This window comes from Sinohyriopsis cumingii, chromosome 4 (genome assembly GCF_028554795.1).
Source record: "Sinohyriopsis cumingii isolate HCF-2022 chromosome 4, ASM2855479v2, whole genome shotgun sequence".
Classification (NCBI taxonomy): Eukaryota; Metazoa; Mollusca; class Bivalvia; order Unionida; family Unionidae; genus Sinohyriopsis; species Sinohyriopsis cumingii.
In genome coordinates this window covers 28,938,946-28,957,058 of record NC_142964.1, presented here as the reverse complement: position 1 = coordinate 28,957,058, position 18,113 = coordinate 28,938,946, and the positions used below count along the sequence as shown (strand labels likewise).

At 35.2% G+C, this 18,113-nt stretch overlaps 1 protein-coding gene across 3 annotated transcripts in view; it reads right to left on the bottom strand.

The window, feature by feature from the left end:
• Positions 1–18,113, bottom strand: part of LOC149800866 (centlein-like) — a 233,089-nt gene that overhangs the window by 159,905 nt on the left and 55,071 nt on the right. For all 3 annotated transcript variants that reach the window (XM_089954882.1, XM_089954881.1, XM_089954883.1), the window contains exons 5-6: positions 10,336–10,464; positions 4,930–5,014 (exon numbers count right to left, since the gene is read on the bottom strand). In XM_089954882.1, coding sequence (XP_089811008.1) covers positions 4,930–5,014; positions 10,336–10,464 — 214 coding nt within the window. The remainder of the gene's footprint in view (positions 1–4,929; positions 5,015–10,335; positions 10,465–18,113) is intronic.

The window sequence follows — 18,113 nt, the reverse complement described above, 5'->3', positions numbered from 1 at the left end:
CCAATGGATTTGAGTAAATGTATAATACGTACTAGTTGGTAGGTTCTTATGTCAAATAAAATGTACCTTGCTTTTTGAAATATGATATTGATGGATTAAGAAAAATGTAATCAGACTAAAGAGATAAGACTGTTCAATTATACACTGTTCCAGTTACTTACCATGTACCATATTAAGTCTGGTACAGCACACACAATTACAAACAGTACAGACCCAAATCTGTGTCTACACTGTATGCTTGCAATCAGCAAAACTGAGTGTACACCCTATTCTGCTGGCACATTATGAGAAGAAAGATACAAGTCTAAGCTTCCTACAACCAGATGTACATTCTACACAATAAAATATTCTAGCTACCAAATAACGGCTAAAGTACTATCACCCAACTTTTATTTATATACATACTGTTAGTTACACAACAGTCTCAGCAATTTGGGGTCATATGGTTTCACCTTGCCCTGCTACATATACTTGCTGACCATCACATAGAAAGCATACACAATAACGAATGAAGGTTATGTGACATAACAGAATGACAATGAAGTTAACTGGTGTCACATGCAGTGCAATAAAACTAATGCAAAAAATTGTGTCTAACTATCAGCCATGTCACAGAGCTTTGTAAAGTTATAGCAAGAACCCCTTGAAGGGACTTCAACCCTGACAAGATCTCAGTAAAGCAGTCATTATCTGTTCCCCACAAGTCTGACAAATTTTCAGTAACAAATGTCATGTATTGCTATTGTTGACATGTAATTAATAAGTTTGACAAATTTTCAGTAACAAATGTCATGTATTGTTGACATGTAATTAATAAGTTCAAAAATGTGAAGGCAAAGATTATATTGAATTAAAAAATTTGTAAAGTACACTAAGAACTTAATTGCCTCCAGTACAGTTTCAGAACTGAGAGCTTCAAACTGCATGGAGTTTACTGACATCTTGCAAGATCTATCAACTTTATGTTGTCTTTGTTTTGCCTTTTTCAATTTAACATGGCAATGGCAATCATCTCTCCTGCAACAAGATATAATCCAGTCAATACAGCAAGATGTTTAAAAAAATGCATTTCATTATTTTCTCCAAGAATCTGAATATTCATTTTTCTGTGCTGATTGCTTAAAACATTTAACAATGCTTATTGTCACTTTTGCCTTCAATGTGTTTCTGTTAGATGGATGACAGTTCGAGAAAATGTAAAGTTTAAAGTGTGTAAGGTACTCCTGTAAATTTAGTTCTCTTTCTTGATCAACTTCAAAAAATCTAATAAGAATTCAAAATCCAAACTTGGCTGCAAAAATCATATTTTTGTAAGCTTTTTTAATTTTCTATTCCGTAAGTCTGTAATTGAAGTGTTTCTTCCGTAAGACTTAGCTGAATCATAAGAGTTGACAGATCCAGGATTTATGCTCTACTGTCTGAAAAGAAATTCTAGGAATTCAAGACAAGACCATTTCTTTGTTGTAACTGCTGACTGTTTGAACCATCTCTGCAGATATTAATGAGCAATAAGATTTTCAAATTAGCCACTGTGGCAACCAAATTGGATGTAAGATCAACAAAATTTTCATTAAAGACAAACCAGACACCACTGGAAGACTTTTATAAAAACCCTTTGCCAGTATGACCATCCCATCACGAGAATTATTGACAAGAATTTTCAATACGTTCATCACTGCATCCACACTGGATGTCTGCAGAGCATTATTTTCATTTAAGACCAACTATGGTGGCCATATTGGAGGTCAGCTCAGTACTATAAGTATTCAGGTGGAGACAACATGTCGATATGACTGTATCTTCAGTAGCTATAATAACGATTTTCAAGATGGCTGCCATGGTGGCAATAATGAACATCTAACTTGCACCATTTCATTTAGAATCAACCAGACATCATGTCTTTTAGTGAAAACCCCATGTCAATATGTCCTCTATTTAGAAGTAGCCGGAAAAACAAGATTTTCAAGATGACTGCCATGGTGGCCATCTTAAATAATAATAATAATAATAATGAGGACTTTGTATAGTACCTAATCTTTAGAAGCTCTAAGCACTTTACAACATTAGACAAAACCTATAACACAAAAAACATATATAATGATCTGATTACAAAAAACAAAAACCATGAAACCATGAAATTAGAAAACAAAAAAACATGCTGAAAATATTTAAGGTAGGAAATATTATTAGGTCTTTAAATTTGTTCTTGCAGTCGAAATAAGTTAGTTTTGAGAGCACTCTTGAATTTGTGTCTAAGTTCAGTGGGCAATTCATTCCACATTGCTGGGCCCTGGTATGCGAAAAAACGTTCTCCGCATGACTTCGTTTTCATAGTGGGAATAATGAGTATACAATTGTCAGAAGAGGAGAGTAAGTATCTTGCTGCTGGTGTGTACACATGGGTGAGGTTGGATAGGTATGTTGGACTGGAGTCCATCAGAGAAACATAGTACAGAGAACAAATTTTGTGTTTGATTCTGGATCGAATGAATAGCCAGTGTAGGATACAGAGATGCGGGGAGGTGTGCTCTGATCTGGGTACTCTAAGTATGATCCGAGCAGCTGTGTTTTGAACGTTTTGAAGTTTCTGGAGTAGATACTGATATGAACCAGACTGAATTTAGTTACAATAGTCCAGTCTTGAAAGTACTAATGAACACACAAGTGTTTTAGTGGCATCAACTGAAAGATATTTGGGAATGGAGCTGGTGCGTCCCAGCTCAAAATATGCAGCCTTGCATATGTTCATGACATGTTAGTCAAATGTGAGACTACTGTCCAGAGTAACACCTAGGTTTCGTACTGACTGTGTGAATTTAATGTTGGTGTTGCTGATATTTATTGTTTGAGGTAAAGGATGTGAATGAGTTGTTGTTGTTGTAGGGTTTAATGCCATTTTTCAGCACATGATAGGCTATACATGGCGGCCAGTATTAATGGTGGAGGAAGAACCCGGGAAAACCCCGGAAAGAACCACCGACCCACGAGAAGCTACTGGCAAGCTTTCTCACATACCCACATTGGCTGAATTCAAGACTCGAACCCACGCAGACAGAGGTGAGACGGCAATGATCCATAACGCAGAGCGCTTCAGACCACTCGGTCACTCGGGGCCCCTGATGTGAATGAGAAAGTCTTTGTGTTGTGATCAGAATGGCCTCAGTTTTATCATCATTCATCTGCAGCTTGTTACATGTCATCCATGATTTTACTATGCATATACCTATTAATGATGTGCAACAATGATGCAGGTATTAGCATGTGAACATTTTAACATTTTGTTCAAAATTACTGACAAGACCAACACCATTAAGGTAACTAAATTAAAAGGAATAACTTCAAAAACAAAGTAAGTAAACATTTGGTAGTAAGAATGACCTTCCAAAACTAAATAAGCAGAATACTTACATTTCTGTCAATGAAAAGCTGTACATACACACACAAAATATCAAATAGTAGCAATGAGAAAGTATATCAGTATGTGTGTATGTACATGTGTGTGTGCTTGAAAAAGATTGTATAAATACCTTAATATACTTCAGGTATAATAACACGTGTATCCTCTCTAAATAAAACTCAATATTTTAATTGTTTACATTCAGTTTATGACTTAAATGCCCTCTAAGATAAGTGCACATCATTTTCACATTATGTTGATAAAACTTCATCTTGTGCACCATTTTGTACAATTCCAGTCACTGCCCCAAATTAATGATCTGTACAAGAAATGGGCTGTGCCCACTGAGCAGTGAGGCACTTCAGATGAAACTAAATAATAAAATAATAACAATTCTATTTGTTTTGAATTAAAACTAAACTGAATCTTCAACAAAGTTTTGTTTAAATCATTGCAAATTGATTTGCCAATGAATATGGTAGGACTATCAAATTGGAATTTTGCTTTCTTTTTTGCCATCATTTATTTGTTGTTTGACGTTTTTCCCATCATTTGTTCTTCTTTATCTCACTGCCAAGAAATTTGTCCCCAAACTGATAAGATTTAATTTACAATGCATAGATTTTTGTGTTCCAATATATTCCAGTGCAGTATTTCCTGCCACAGGAACATGTCCCAAAACTTACAATTTTCAGAATTAATAAATCTATCTCTCTATCTCACACCTACTACCAATGGAACTTGTCTCTAAATTTAGCAGTTCGAGAATTGATACTGGGTAGATCTCAATGTCTAATATCTGCTGCCATGGAGACTTGTCTCCAAATTTAACAGTTTCTGCAAAGATCTCTCACACTATACTGAATGTATGGCATAATCTTGAAATGAACAATTCCAATTTACATTTTTCCTGATAAGCTCCTTTTGTGGTTGAGAAACATTTGCTCCATAAATGTCTGACACACAAAAACATTCAATGACACACAGTATAAAAGTCCAAAAATTTGAATTCTTAAACAAAATCAAACATTTGTTCCAATACTTTAGATTTTTAATGTCATGTAAAAAATTAGTGACATTATATCACATATAGTCAAATCTATGACTGTTCTGTGTATGGGCATGCTAGATGCACCAGTGGACTGTGTCTTATCGAAAATTCTCCATTCTGTGGGAGGGTGTATTCAAATTGAATACATGAAGTTTTTTTTATACGAAAAAAGTAAAAGCTATGCTTTAGCGATGGGTAAGATATAACTGCTCTTAAAACCATCATCACATTCATCGTCTTTTCAAACTTTAAACATAAATTTTATTAGGTACCATTTATCAACAGGATGCACAGGGTATAAAAATTTAAAGTCACTATAATTTCAGCTTTATATTGCACACCTGATTGGCTTAATTTCTGCTTTACATTATACACCGTAGTGACTATAATTTCTGCTTTACATTTTACAACAGAAAACTATAGGCAAGAAATGGTTCACTTTCCCTCATTTTTACACAGGTCCCCACTTTCACAAAATTACCTCAAGTTCAAGTGCGGCTTTTTGATCACGTAAATTTCCAATCTCTCTCTGAAGTCTCTTGATATCATCTTCCAACTCTCCTAAACTGTAAAAATTTTAATAAAATTATTTTTATAGTTTGCAAGTGCAGACATTGATTTATGCAACTCATACACCGCTCCCTCGATATTTCATGCCTTGATAACTTGTGAATCTGCTTATAACACAGGGGCTGGCGTGTATCCCATTTTTCTTCCCAAGAAAATGCCAAAAGAATTGCCCGTTATTTGTTTAATATGAAGAATATTGTGATCAAAACTGGCAAATGAAACCTTAACATATTGCTCAATTTATTGTTGAAAACGGCAGTTGGTGTCATGAAATTGAATCAACAACATAAAATTTGCAATTTACAGCAACTGGGAATTTTTTTAAAAACACAAACGCCGATAATTCTGTGCACTGGTGCTCTCAATGTGCAAGTATAAAAGAAAGTACTTCTTTCAGTAACGCTAATACAAAAGAAGTATTTTCTCTATCTTATAACACTAACTCTGTAAAAAATGTAACATACAATATGTTGGACAAACACTTTAACAAGTTTCTAAGAGAATGAATAATCATCGCTTTCATACAAATAATTATTGAGTACCTCAGTTTTCCTCTAATATTTCAACACACTTTAATACCAATAATCACTCTCTACATGATCTTTCTTTCATGCCAGTGTGTTTAGGCTCATACTAAACATAACAAGAAAATGTGAAGACAACAAGCTTTGTAAAATTTATCAAATAATATATTTCCCTAGAAAAAGAAATCAAAAATTAGAAAAAGAACTTATGGTTTTACAAATAAAATAAAAAAAATAATCAAAGAAAAAAAAATAGAAGTCCTATTAATAAAAAGTCCTAATGAAACTGAGTTTGAATCCCGATGAAATCCAAAATGGAAGGCAATGATGTATTTTGTGGTCAGCATCATACTGATGTGTCAACAGTTCTTTGTTGAATCACAAAAACTATTATTCCAGTTTTTAATTCTGTGTAAATTTGTAAATTTTGATAAATGTCTTTGTCCAATAATTAATTTAGAGTACTAGTATTTCCAGGGAAAAGAATCACTTTTCTTTAAAATAAAATAAAATAATTAGCCCCAAAACTGGTCACAATATAAAACACCTGGACATCTCCAGTGTTAAGGCAAGTATGACTATTATTTCACAAAATATCAACAATAAATCTAGCTACAACACAAAACAGATGCCTGGATGTGGGTCAATCCTCTGGAAAAACCTAACTGATACATGTTATTTAACATGTAGTCCAAGTATGGCCCTGATTCTACTTTAAGAATCTTATTCTGAGAAAGAATTTAAAAAAAAATAAAAGAAGTTGTTTACTACAAACTATCACTGGTTCTGAATCAAGGTCATGAACTAGATCAGCATTAGATACAATGTTTCTATAAAGTTATTTACATCAAAAATACAAAAAATCAGTCAGAACTGAACTCTATTCCAGTAAATAAAGTTACATTAAAATAGCAAGTAATGGAATAAATTTTTTTTTAAAAACTTACAAACAAACAATTAAATTAAATCAAATATAAATTAAATCAAATATACATAACAATATTGTGCATGGAGATATGAAGAGACTCATAAAAGAAACTTATTGGATTCATAAATTAGATACTTTTTGTATCCTAATGGCCTTAATACCAAAGCACTATATAAAATTGCATAAAATATTTTTTTTAAATATATAAAATGTATATCCTTTATAACAATATAATTATATGTATGACTGTTTGTCTCTATTTTATAATTTTACTGTTCAATTTATAGCAGAAAATCCTATATTTTACATTTTCCGAACAAAAGAATTCTCTGTACACTGTAAATAACAATCTTTGTAAAATTTTGATCATTGAAAATGTCACTGGTCGCAACACTTTAAAAATAAAAAGCAATGAAATAAAAAATTTCAAGTGAAATTTGTGTTTTTGACAGATGTTTTAATTCAGTTTCAATGTAATCATCATAAATACCTTGTTGTTGTTGTTGTTGTTGTTGTTGTTCTAGGGTTTAACACCATTTTTCAGCACAAGATAGGCCATATATGGCGGCCAGTATAACTGGTGGAGGAAGAACCCTGGAAAACCCAGGAAAGAACCACCGACCCACGAGAAGCTACTGGCAGGCTTTCCCACGTACCCACGCTAGCCGAGCCTTGGACTCGAACATACGCAGACAGAGGTGAGATGGCAGTGATCCGGAACGGTGAGCGCTTTAGACCACTCGGCCACTCGGGGCCCCAAATACCTTCTTGTATTCAAATGTGAACAGTGTAGTCTACTGTTGTAGCTATGTCCATGAAGATTTCTGTGATAACCTCATTAACTGCTGACTTGTCATCTCTAACTTGTTGTATTTTTATGCTCAGTTAAAAGCAGCTCTGCTTTGCAGCTTTGCATTATCATGTTAACTGTCTTTTATATCAAATCAAATAAAAACGAAATTCATAAAAATTAAAAAGATATGCAAGTCCTACCTGTGTAAGAGCTAGCAGTCACAGTTGTGTGTCAGGTCAACTAATTAACCACTTAAACACTGTTTCAAATATTATTATGTAAGTAACAATTTAAATACCTTAATTTATCCCAATCATTTACAAATGTTAAAAATGAGGCACATGATGTGTTGAAACCTCTTGGAGTTTTGTTTTTCACAATCTTTCACAGATTGATCATCTTGAAAAGAAACGCAATTTATACCAAAAAATAAATACTTTCATCAGAAAAAGCTGCTTATTAACAATTTTTCCAAATGTTATTATAAAACAAGTATTCAGCTTTTAAACATCACTTCTACTACCTCCCCCTTCTGGGGTCTTCTTGAGGTCTAGCTAGAATTGCACCCCCTTCCTTATTTTTCAGAGATTCCTCTATAACTCGCGTCTTTACTTATAGTGTGGTCTATGTTTTTGGACCCCACTCTATGCAAGTAATCAAGGGATATGTGTATTTGAACTAAAACTGTGAAAATAATTTGTTTAGAATATTACTTTTTCATGGTTTTGTCAAAAAATGGCATTTCTGTTACATCTGTAACAAATAAAAATACCAATTAAGTTATTAAGTAATGAGGACTGGTGACTTCACAGTATACAAAAGTTTTTCCATTCTTATTTACTTATTGCAAATATTCAAACTTAATGCATAGATAGTTGAATGACAACAACACTATAGTATACAAAAGATTTTCCATTCTTATTTACTTACTGCAAATATTCAAACTTAATGCATAGATAGTTGAATGACAACAACACTATAGTATACAAAAGATTTTCCATTCTTATTTACTTATTGCAAATATTCAAACTTAATGCATAGATAGTTGAATGACAACAACACTATAGTATACAAAAGATTTTCCATTCTTATTTACTTATTGCAAATATTCAAACTTAATGCATAGATAGTTGAATGACAACAACACTATAGTATACAAAAGATTTTCCATTCTTATTTACTTATTGCAAATATTCAAACTTAATGCATAGATAGTTGAATGACAACAACACTATAGTATACAAAAGATTTTCCTCATCTTTATTACACTACAGTTAAACTTTAAAATATGCAGCAGTTTAATAAATAAGTCACCTCTTTTTATCTCATTTCTGATACAATGCCATGAATAGCAACAATTTATATCAGTTCAATTACTAATTCAAATTATAATTATGGTGGGTATATACGTCCAGGTTTTAATGGCACAATTTTAGCTACAGTGTTGAGCAAAATCTAGATTGCATAAATGGCAAGCCAAGCACCTTACAGAAATCTCCAGGAAGACAAAAAAACAAGAGTCCCTCAAAGTTACTGATGCTCTACTGGCTGAAATGAATTACCCAGAATTCAAGATAAGACCATGCTTTCCTTTTAACTGTGTGGTTGAAACAATGTCTGATTTTTAACAGTGATGACAAGATTTTCAAATTAGTTGCAGTGGTGGACATACTGGATATCAGACTGACACCAGTTTCACTTAGGACCAACATGACATCAAAAATGTGGAAACCCAAAGTTGATATGATTTTCCATCTTGAAGGAGTAATGATAACAATATTTTCATGATGGGTACCATACTGGACAGCAGATTGGCAAAACTTCCAATTATAATGAAACAGATATCATCAGAAGTCATTTGGTTAAAGTGCAATGTTGATACAAACAGTTATCTAGCAGAATGATAAGATTTTCAAGATGGTTGGGACAATATTCATTTAGGACCTACCAAGCATCATTAAAAAAGTTTCCAAATGAAATCTTCATGTTGATATAGCAATCAATTCAAAGGAATAGCGCTAACATATGGCAGCTGTGGTGGTCATAATGGACATCACTTTGGTCCAATTTTCATTTAGGACCAACTAGACCATGGAATAAATGTGTGTGTAGTTTCCTGGCAATTCTGCAAGTAATGTGCTAATGGATGGATGGATGATGGACAATAGATGGACAGAGAACCCATAGGTTATATGACCAGTAATGCCAGAAAACTAAAACAAAACATAGTATCCACCATGATTCAAATGATAAAATGTAAAAATACTGCAAAAATTCACCAAAAAGGCATAAAATAAAAAGATAAATGCAAAACAAAGAGTAAAATCTTTTTTAGAAAAAAAAAACAGTAAAATCCTTAAAATATTTGTTTAATTACAAACCACAATCTTTTTTACAAAGTGAACCACAAACCTGATACACCTGCCTCATGACCAATTCCCTACTCATGACCTCGACCTTTGACCTAGTCATCCAACCACTGTATGACAAGGTGTGGACCTAGGTAAAATTTCATATAAATAGTTCTGTATGGGTTAAAAGCAACAGCTTGAATAAGAAAACGGTACTGACTTGCTTTATCCCTTGTTATGCCCTTGACCTTGAGAAAGGGGTATGTCTGTGAATATGTGAGAAACTGAGGATAAAAAAGGCTAAGCTTCATCAGTTTAAAGTTATGACAGTACATATTGGTCAAACAATCACATTCTCCCTTGCCGAAACTTTGAATTTGAAGTAGTGGGCATGGCTATGGTATGTCACTCTGTCCAATCATGTGATATATTTGGTAAAATTTCATTCAGTGGTTCAAGAGTTACACTCCAGACAAGGATATCTTTTGCCCAGTGGAAAGTGAACCTTTTCTGCATGTTCCTTTATGCAGGATCCTAAATGTAAAAAAGTTATATATTTTCGACTTTGTTTATTCAAGGATTTTCAAGATACTAACCAACATTTTTATTTCCAAGAGTATTGAAGGCAACTCATATGTTCAAGGACTCTCAAAAATGTATGAACCATGCATACTTACTGTCAAAGATTTGTCAAGTAACACACATCAACAGGTATACTCACCTGGTATTGCGGTTGTTAATTTCATGGTTTTTGGTGGCAAGTGCATTTTGGAGATCTTCAATTTTGTCATCCTTCAGTTGCAAAATCTCAAGTACCTTTCTGTCTTTTATTTCAGCCTTCTCTTTGTCCCTGAAAACAAAGAGAATGCATGGAAAGTTAAAGATGGGACAAACTGATGAAAGTAAATAGTAAATACAGTTTCATATGTTCCTCCCCATCCTTGAAAAATGTACAAATGTAAGTATACACACACACACACACACACACACACACACACACAATACATTGATCAGATTGCAATGTATCAATAAATGCATTTTTGCATACTAAAGGAAGTGGCTGAGAATAGGGTGGCATGCAAAATTATGGTTACTAGGAACTGGTTTCCTGCTCCATGGCAGTAATTGTTTTGATGGTAAGGTGTGCCCAGGCCCCTACAGAAATACCCATTTAGACTGCATTTGCATATAAAGGTGGTTTGATAGGCCACTTTGGGGAAAGTACCCAGTAGCTGGAAGAAGAAATAGGGGGTCTCAATGTTGAGGGAGGAACAGACCATCCTCTGTGTTGTTGACCTACATTGGCCTTGTGAATAACTCCATGTCATTTCCTCAATCATGGAATGTGGGAGAAGAGGTCTGGTTGAGCTGCATAGAACCTCGTAGATCTTTCCCAAAATGAAAAGGATCCTTATGGACTGTGTGGCAGGTGGGGCACAAATCCAGAGTTAACAGATGGTAAACTGCAATTACCACATTATAAAAGGACCAAACCTCCTCTTCTACATCCATCTGAGCTTAAAGGGATGACTTGAGAGGTGTCATTGCTACATCTTCTGTTGAGAACTTGCGGGAGACAAATGAGGAATATATCATCATCATCATTATAGTCAAGGATGTTCTGAGTTGAAAAGTGGCTGGGCATCACCATGTCCCTTTATAGAAAGGGTACAGGAGCACTCTGTGCCATGGTTCCTGGTTCATCATGAGTTACAGAGGGGAGACAAGAACATCTGTCTACCACTGATGATGTATCACTGGAAGCCTACCAAAAGGAAGCCACCTAGTGATGAGGTGATGGTGGGACAAGTGCTGCAGCATCACTTCAACTAGCCCATGGGTGGATAATGGACCAAGGGCCCTGAGGTGGAAGGTCACACATCACACAAGGGTTCCTAGGTATAATTGGGAACAGGGGAACACTGATGTGGTCAAAACCCTAGCCCGAGTCTTGTGCATAGATTTCAAATCTTGCACAGGGTGTGATGTTAAAAGGGGGGAAAGGGAAAAGCTCAGTCCTTATTTTGTCCCCTACTGAAAGGCCAATGAGTGATAGGTGGGGAAGACCTCATCTTCAACTGATTTATCACTGTGTGCACGGGTGCGGTGTCTTGACTACCATTGTGGGGGGGGGCAACATGCTGACAAAAGCACAATATGCAGTGCAGTGCTCTACCTCTTTGATGGGAGGGAGCAGCCTGTTGATGGGGTGCTCAACCTACCTAATGGGAGGGTGCAACCATACAGTTGCGAAGCTAACCTCCTTCAAGGGAGGGTGCACACCCACTATCATGGTGCTCAACTTCCTTAACTAAAATGCTCAAATCGCAATCGCTGTGCTCTGCCTCCCTAAAGGGAGGGTGCAACCTGCTATCGTGGTGCTCAATATCCCTAATGGGAGGAAGCAATTTGCAACCTAAGGTGTGCACACTGCTTGAGACATGAGAAATGTTCAATGTTTCTCTACATGGGTAAATCTATTTTTCTTCTTGAACATCTAGACCCTCCTTTGAGAGGGGCTTCACTGGCCACCAAAGATATTTGTCCCATATGTGAGACCTGGAAGAGATTCTTTTTCTGAAATTCTTTTTCTGAACAAAAATGGAAAGGGAAGGTTCCCCTGGCCTTGATACAGGACCAAATTTGCAAGTTTAATGATTTTTTCATGTGCACTTTGAACACTAATGCAATCTGTGTGAGTATTGGTAGCCATACTGCCCCACAGACTGTTCTCTTCTGTTTTAGAAAACCCTGAGACTAATTAAGACCTACAGGAGAAGACCGCTGTTTGCAGTAAGCGCAACAAATGTAATTTCTCTGGTGACAGTTTTGGTAGATGTCTACACTGTATAGTGTCCATGAAAATTATGACCTTATGCACAGAACCATGTGACATATAGAGTGGTGTGCAAAATAAGAGATTGGAGTGCAAAAGGTCATTCAGATCTATTTCTACTATGGCGATGATGTATTCATATCAAACGAATGGTTAGTTTTCGGCATGAAAATAGGATAGCTGTGCAATAGTGGCAAGATAAGTAATTAATGCAATTAAAATGATGATCACCTCACCCCTTCATAAAAAAAAATCATTTCTATAAACAAAGTTCAAATGTTGCAATTTTAAAAAAATGTGTGACTTTTCCTTAACATTAATTATTATTCAAGCTTGGTACAGTTCACTCATGAATTTTTTTAAGAATTCTTTTGCGATTTTGGGAAAAATTACCTCTATGGCGGTACTACAATTTGCTGACTGGGGATGAAATTATTTTGTCTCCATATTGGATCTTCATATCTTGTGGTTTGATAAATGGACACAAAGATTACTATTTATCTCCACACCTATATAAGGTTGGGTTATAAAAGTTTGTGAACTCAAAGCATGGCTCTGTTTGCTAAAGGGGGTCTCATTGTTTTCAAAGCTTATCATTTGTTGTTGCTGTTGTTTTTGTGGGCTTAGCACCATTTTTCAGTGCATGATAGGATACATGGTGGCATGTATAAATGGTGGATGACAAACCTAGGAAAAACCATGATGTCACAGGACACTACCGGCAAGCTTTCTCACATACCCAAACTGGCCAAGCTAAAGACTCTAACCCATGTGGACAGATGTGAGATGTCAGTGATATGTAAAGGCAAGCACCACTTGGCCTTGACTCGAGTCCTTAGACCACTTGGCCTTGACCAGGGGCCCTGATGATGATTATTGTTAGTTGGGCACTTAAATGCATGCATTACTGTAGCAAGCACAAAACTGGTACCCAACACTATCACACCTAAATAATAAAAGAAATTCAGTGTGAACAAAAATATATAATGTAACCTATCAGTACAGTATGTCTTATTAATCATGATCAACTGTGCTTAGCCATGCTATTTAAACAATATCTTTTCAACCAGCAGGGAACCATTGAAGACATATGCCACATAATCCATTGACAAACATCTCTTGAGAGGTCAAATTATTCAGAATTAATGCAACAGTTCTACAATGAAAGTGGAAATTGTCCCTAGTCACATTGTTCAGGACTAGGACAATCAATACTATCTATGCCAATGGTGCTTTGAGCTTGGTTGTCACATCTGTATGTTTTTGATCCTAAAAATCATGTCAAAAAAGACTATACGGTTGGTATCAAATGCTCTAAAAGCACATCTCTAATTTCGCTCTTGTACAAATTACACATTTACAAAATATTCCAATTTTAATTTACATGTGATATCTTTTATGTGCACGCATCACAATAGCATGCACTTGGCATGTTTTCAACAATGTAATTCATTTTATTTGCTTTACTCTGGCTTTGTGGCATTATACAGGGACAAACAATGAAGAAAAAATATTTCATTACTTCTGATCAATTTCCAATGTACATTAAAAGAGTAGAAACAAGTCTACCATGCATTCTCTGAACAGGGGCTTTACAACCTTTACCTAATCATAGATGAACATTAAACTTTAGTTACAAATAAACCACTCTGACCCCTAAAAAATGATACAGCTAAAACTTCCAACTACTGAATACTACCTTGAACTGACAAAAAGGAGGCTGGTGTTACATAGATTATGTACTGGTATGTCCCTACTTTCATCACCAAATGTCTCTAAATAGAGACACTATGACATGCAAGCCACATAATGTATAACATGACAATTATACACATATTTCAATTCTAATTATAACAGCAGAACCATGATGTTCGAACCTGACATTAAAATCATGAGCTGAAAATTTCAAAACTAAAACTCGACAAATATACGGAATGCCTCTTACAAGGTACACAGAAGGATATAATATATTTTTTTAATTCTACATATACAATGACAATCTTACTTAAATCCCAAATCAATACAAGGACAATGTCGATTCATAGTGATGCCATGCCGCTAATGTTGTCTCATATGTTTGATGAAGTTATAACCATCATCGAGTACCTGATGCAATGGACATTACTGAAAATTTGCAAATCATCATGATGCACATTCAATTAGAAGAAAAATAATGCCAGTTGTATTTGTATCCAGGTGTAATTGTCAATTTAAACGTTACAGTCAATTGATTGGGTCACTATTTTAAAAAAAAATAATGCCAAAAAATCACTGAAAGTCACAACAATACTATATTAACATTTCTTTCCAAAATAATTAAGGATGTAAAATCAAGCTGACATCCAGTTTGATTTAATGTAACAGAGAGACACAGAGAGAGAGAGAGAGAGAGAGAGAGAGAGAGAGAGATTGAGATTTCTCAACCAACATTTTTGCACTGCACAGACCCAGATCTGCTGTCACATAATGTGCTGGCATATCTGAGGAGCAATCAGTAAAACATGGAACAACAGACCCTGTTCTGCAGGCACATTATTCTATGGCACATCATGATCTATGTTGTTTTCAGTTGGACTTGACTTATATATGAGTATGTATGGTAAATGAATCATTTCTGTGGGTCTTAAGACCAGCTAAGACTGGATTTATACATAATCATTGTGAGTCTGAGAGGAATTTAGTTGGTGGGTCTTAAGACCAGCAAAGTCTGGATTTACATGGTCATTGTGGGTTTGAGAGGAAATTTTAAGTTCGCCATATTAAGATCAGAAAGACTGGATTTATACAGAGGTATTGTGGGTTTGAGAGGTAATTTTCAGCTCATCGGTCTTAAGATCAGCAAAGACTGGATTTATACAGAGTCATTCTGGGTCTGAGAAAAAAAATTTAGTTGGTGGATCTTGAGACCAGCAAAGAAAGACTCTTCAAACGCTATATACTAATGGATAATCTAGATAAAATGAAGCAAACAAGTCTGGATTGGGCATTTATTTACACCTGAAATTTAATCATGCTATCATTAATTATGTTTGTTGCCTGGCAATTTCAAATTCTCTCTCTCTCTCTCTCTCTCTCTCTCTTAAACACATGCATGCAGTCAAGCACTAAGATGTGTATATTTGCTAAAACTATTACATATTTCTCATAACAAAAATGCTATTAAAAACTGGCTTAAGGGCCTGAATGAATGTGTCTGTATGATCCATGATTTTGGATACCACAGTTGATATATTTTTTTTTAATGCTGTACATTTCATTTTTATTTACAGTTTGCAAACTTTTTTTATCTAATAAAGTTTGCCTTCAACCCTAACCAAGGCAAACATGGTTCTGGCAATTAAGTTTATAAGCTGTAAAGATATTACTATGTTCATACTGGAGTAAACAAACAAGATATCATTTTATCTTCTAAAGTATTGTACAACACTTATTATGCTTTGCTAATTTCCAATAATATCCATTATAAACAAGACCAGTCAGTGAAGAAAGATTTCAAAATATTAAGTAAATCTGAAACCATAACCATCATTTATAGTGTGATTTAATAAAATAAAGGTTTTCATTAAATTATTTCTAAATATGAAAATAAAATGTCACTAATTTATTATCACTAATGCACCACAATAAGAAACACTGGAACAGAGAATATAACAAGTACACCATCCAAATACAATGACAATAAAGACAAATTTAATACCATCCAATAAAGTTCTTTGGATGTCAATGCCCTGCCTTCATTTCCAAGATCAAGAACAAAACACTATTAGCTGTCCATACCAGTACAATTCGTTAAGTGAAGTAAAATAATAATAAAGTCATTTCTCTGATCAAGACTTAATTGATGTCATAAAATCAGTACTCCTGGGGTTAAATGAAATAAGTTCCACCATAAATTTATAAATGATTTAAAGCAAGAAAGCCATAAATAACAAAGGCTGCAACTTATCTCAGGTAGTCTTGTTAATCTGTAATTGATGGCACCTTGCCATGCCAGTTAAATAATAGATTTTTCAAGGACCTCAGCTGATGAGTCTGGATTTTTGCTGCAGTATCCAAGTTCCCATGGGATTTGATTATTTTTAATTCATGCGTGACAGTGACATGATCAAAATGGAAAATGTCCTTAAGTCCATGCTTGATGACAAATCGTCTGTATTCATTGACAAGCCCAAGCTTGATAATAAGCCCATTCTTGATAATAAGCCCATGCATGATGATATCCCATGCTTGATAAGCCCTGGCTTGATGATAAGCCCATGCTTGATGATAAGCCTTTGCTTGAAAATAAGCCCATGTTTGATGCTAAATCTGTACTTGATAATAAAGCCCAGCCTGGATGATCAAACCATGCTGGATGTTAAGTAACTGCTTGATGTTAGGCCCTTGCTTGGTAATAAGCTTATGCAAGATGATAAGCACATGCTTGATGATAGGTCCATGCTTGATAATAAGCCCATGCTTGATGATGGGTCCATGCTTCATGATAGGCCCATGATACACATTAAGCCCATGTTTGATAAGCCCTAACTTCATGACAAACCCTTATTTGATGATAAGCCAAGCTTGATGATAGGTCAATTGCTTAATGATAAGAGACAACTGATGATAAGCCCATACTCCAAAATATGCCCATGATTCATGAGAAGTCCATGCTTGATGATGATCTAATGACTGCTGAAAAGCCCTGACTAGATGATAAGCCATTGCTTGATGATAACCCTTGGTTCACAATATACCCAAGCTTCATGAAAAGTCTGTGCTTGATTATAAGTCCACACTTGATGATAAGTTCATGTTTGATGATCAGCTCATGCCATGTATTTAAAACATTTTAGCACATATCAAGGATGTTTGATAATAAGCCCTGCTTCTACTTCTTGTCACATTTTGTTCAGATGAACCCCTTGTCTTTTCATGAGAGCAATACTGTATAACAGAAAAATGTTCTGACCTTTACCTTCAAAGACATACTTTCTGCAGGTCTGACCTTAAAAATCTCAACAACTGACATGTCAAGTAAGTAGCCATAATATGTAGGTCAAGGTCAAAATATGTTTACAAAATTGAACAAAAAGTTTTTTTTCTTTCTTGCAATAGATTGCAGTTGGAACAATGCACTGATAATCAGGGTCTGTATAACTAGGATTGGCACAATGCCTCTAATAATCAGTGTATGCATAACCATGGTTAGAATTAAGCCTCAAATAACCAGGGTCTGCATAACTATGGTTGGGACAATGTCCTAATAATCAAGATCTGCATAACTATGGTTGGGACAATGCCCTGATAATCAGAGTCTGAATAACTATGGTTGGGACAATGCCCTGATAACCAGGGTCTGCATGACTATGGCTAGGACAATGCCCTGATAACCACTGTCTGCATAACTATGGTTGGGACAATGTCATGATAATCAGGGTCTGCATGACTATGTCTGGGACAATGCCCTGATAACCACTGTCTGCATAACTATGGTTGGGACAATGCCATGATAACCAGGGTCTGCATGACTATGGCTGGGACAATGCCCTGATAACCAATGTCTGCATAACTATGGTTGGGACAATCTTGTGATAATCAGGGTCTGCATGACTATGGGACAATGCCTCAGATAACCAGGGTCTGCATAACTATGGTTGGGACACTGCCTCAGATAGCCAGGG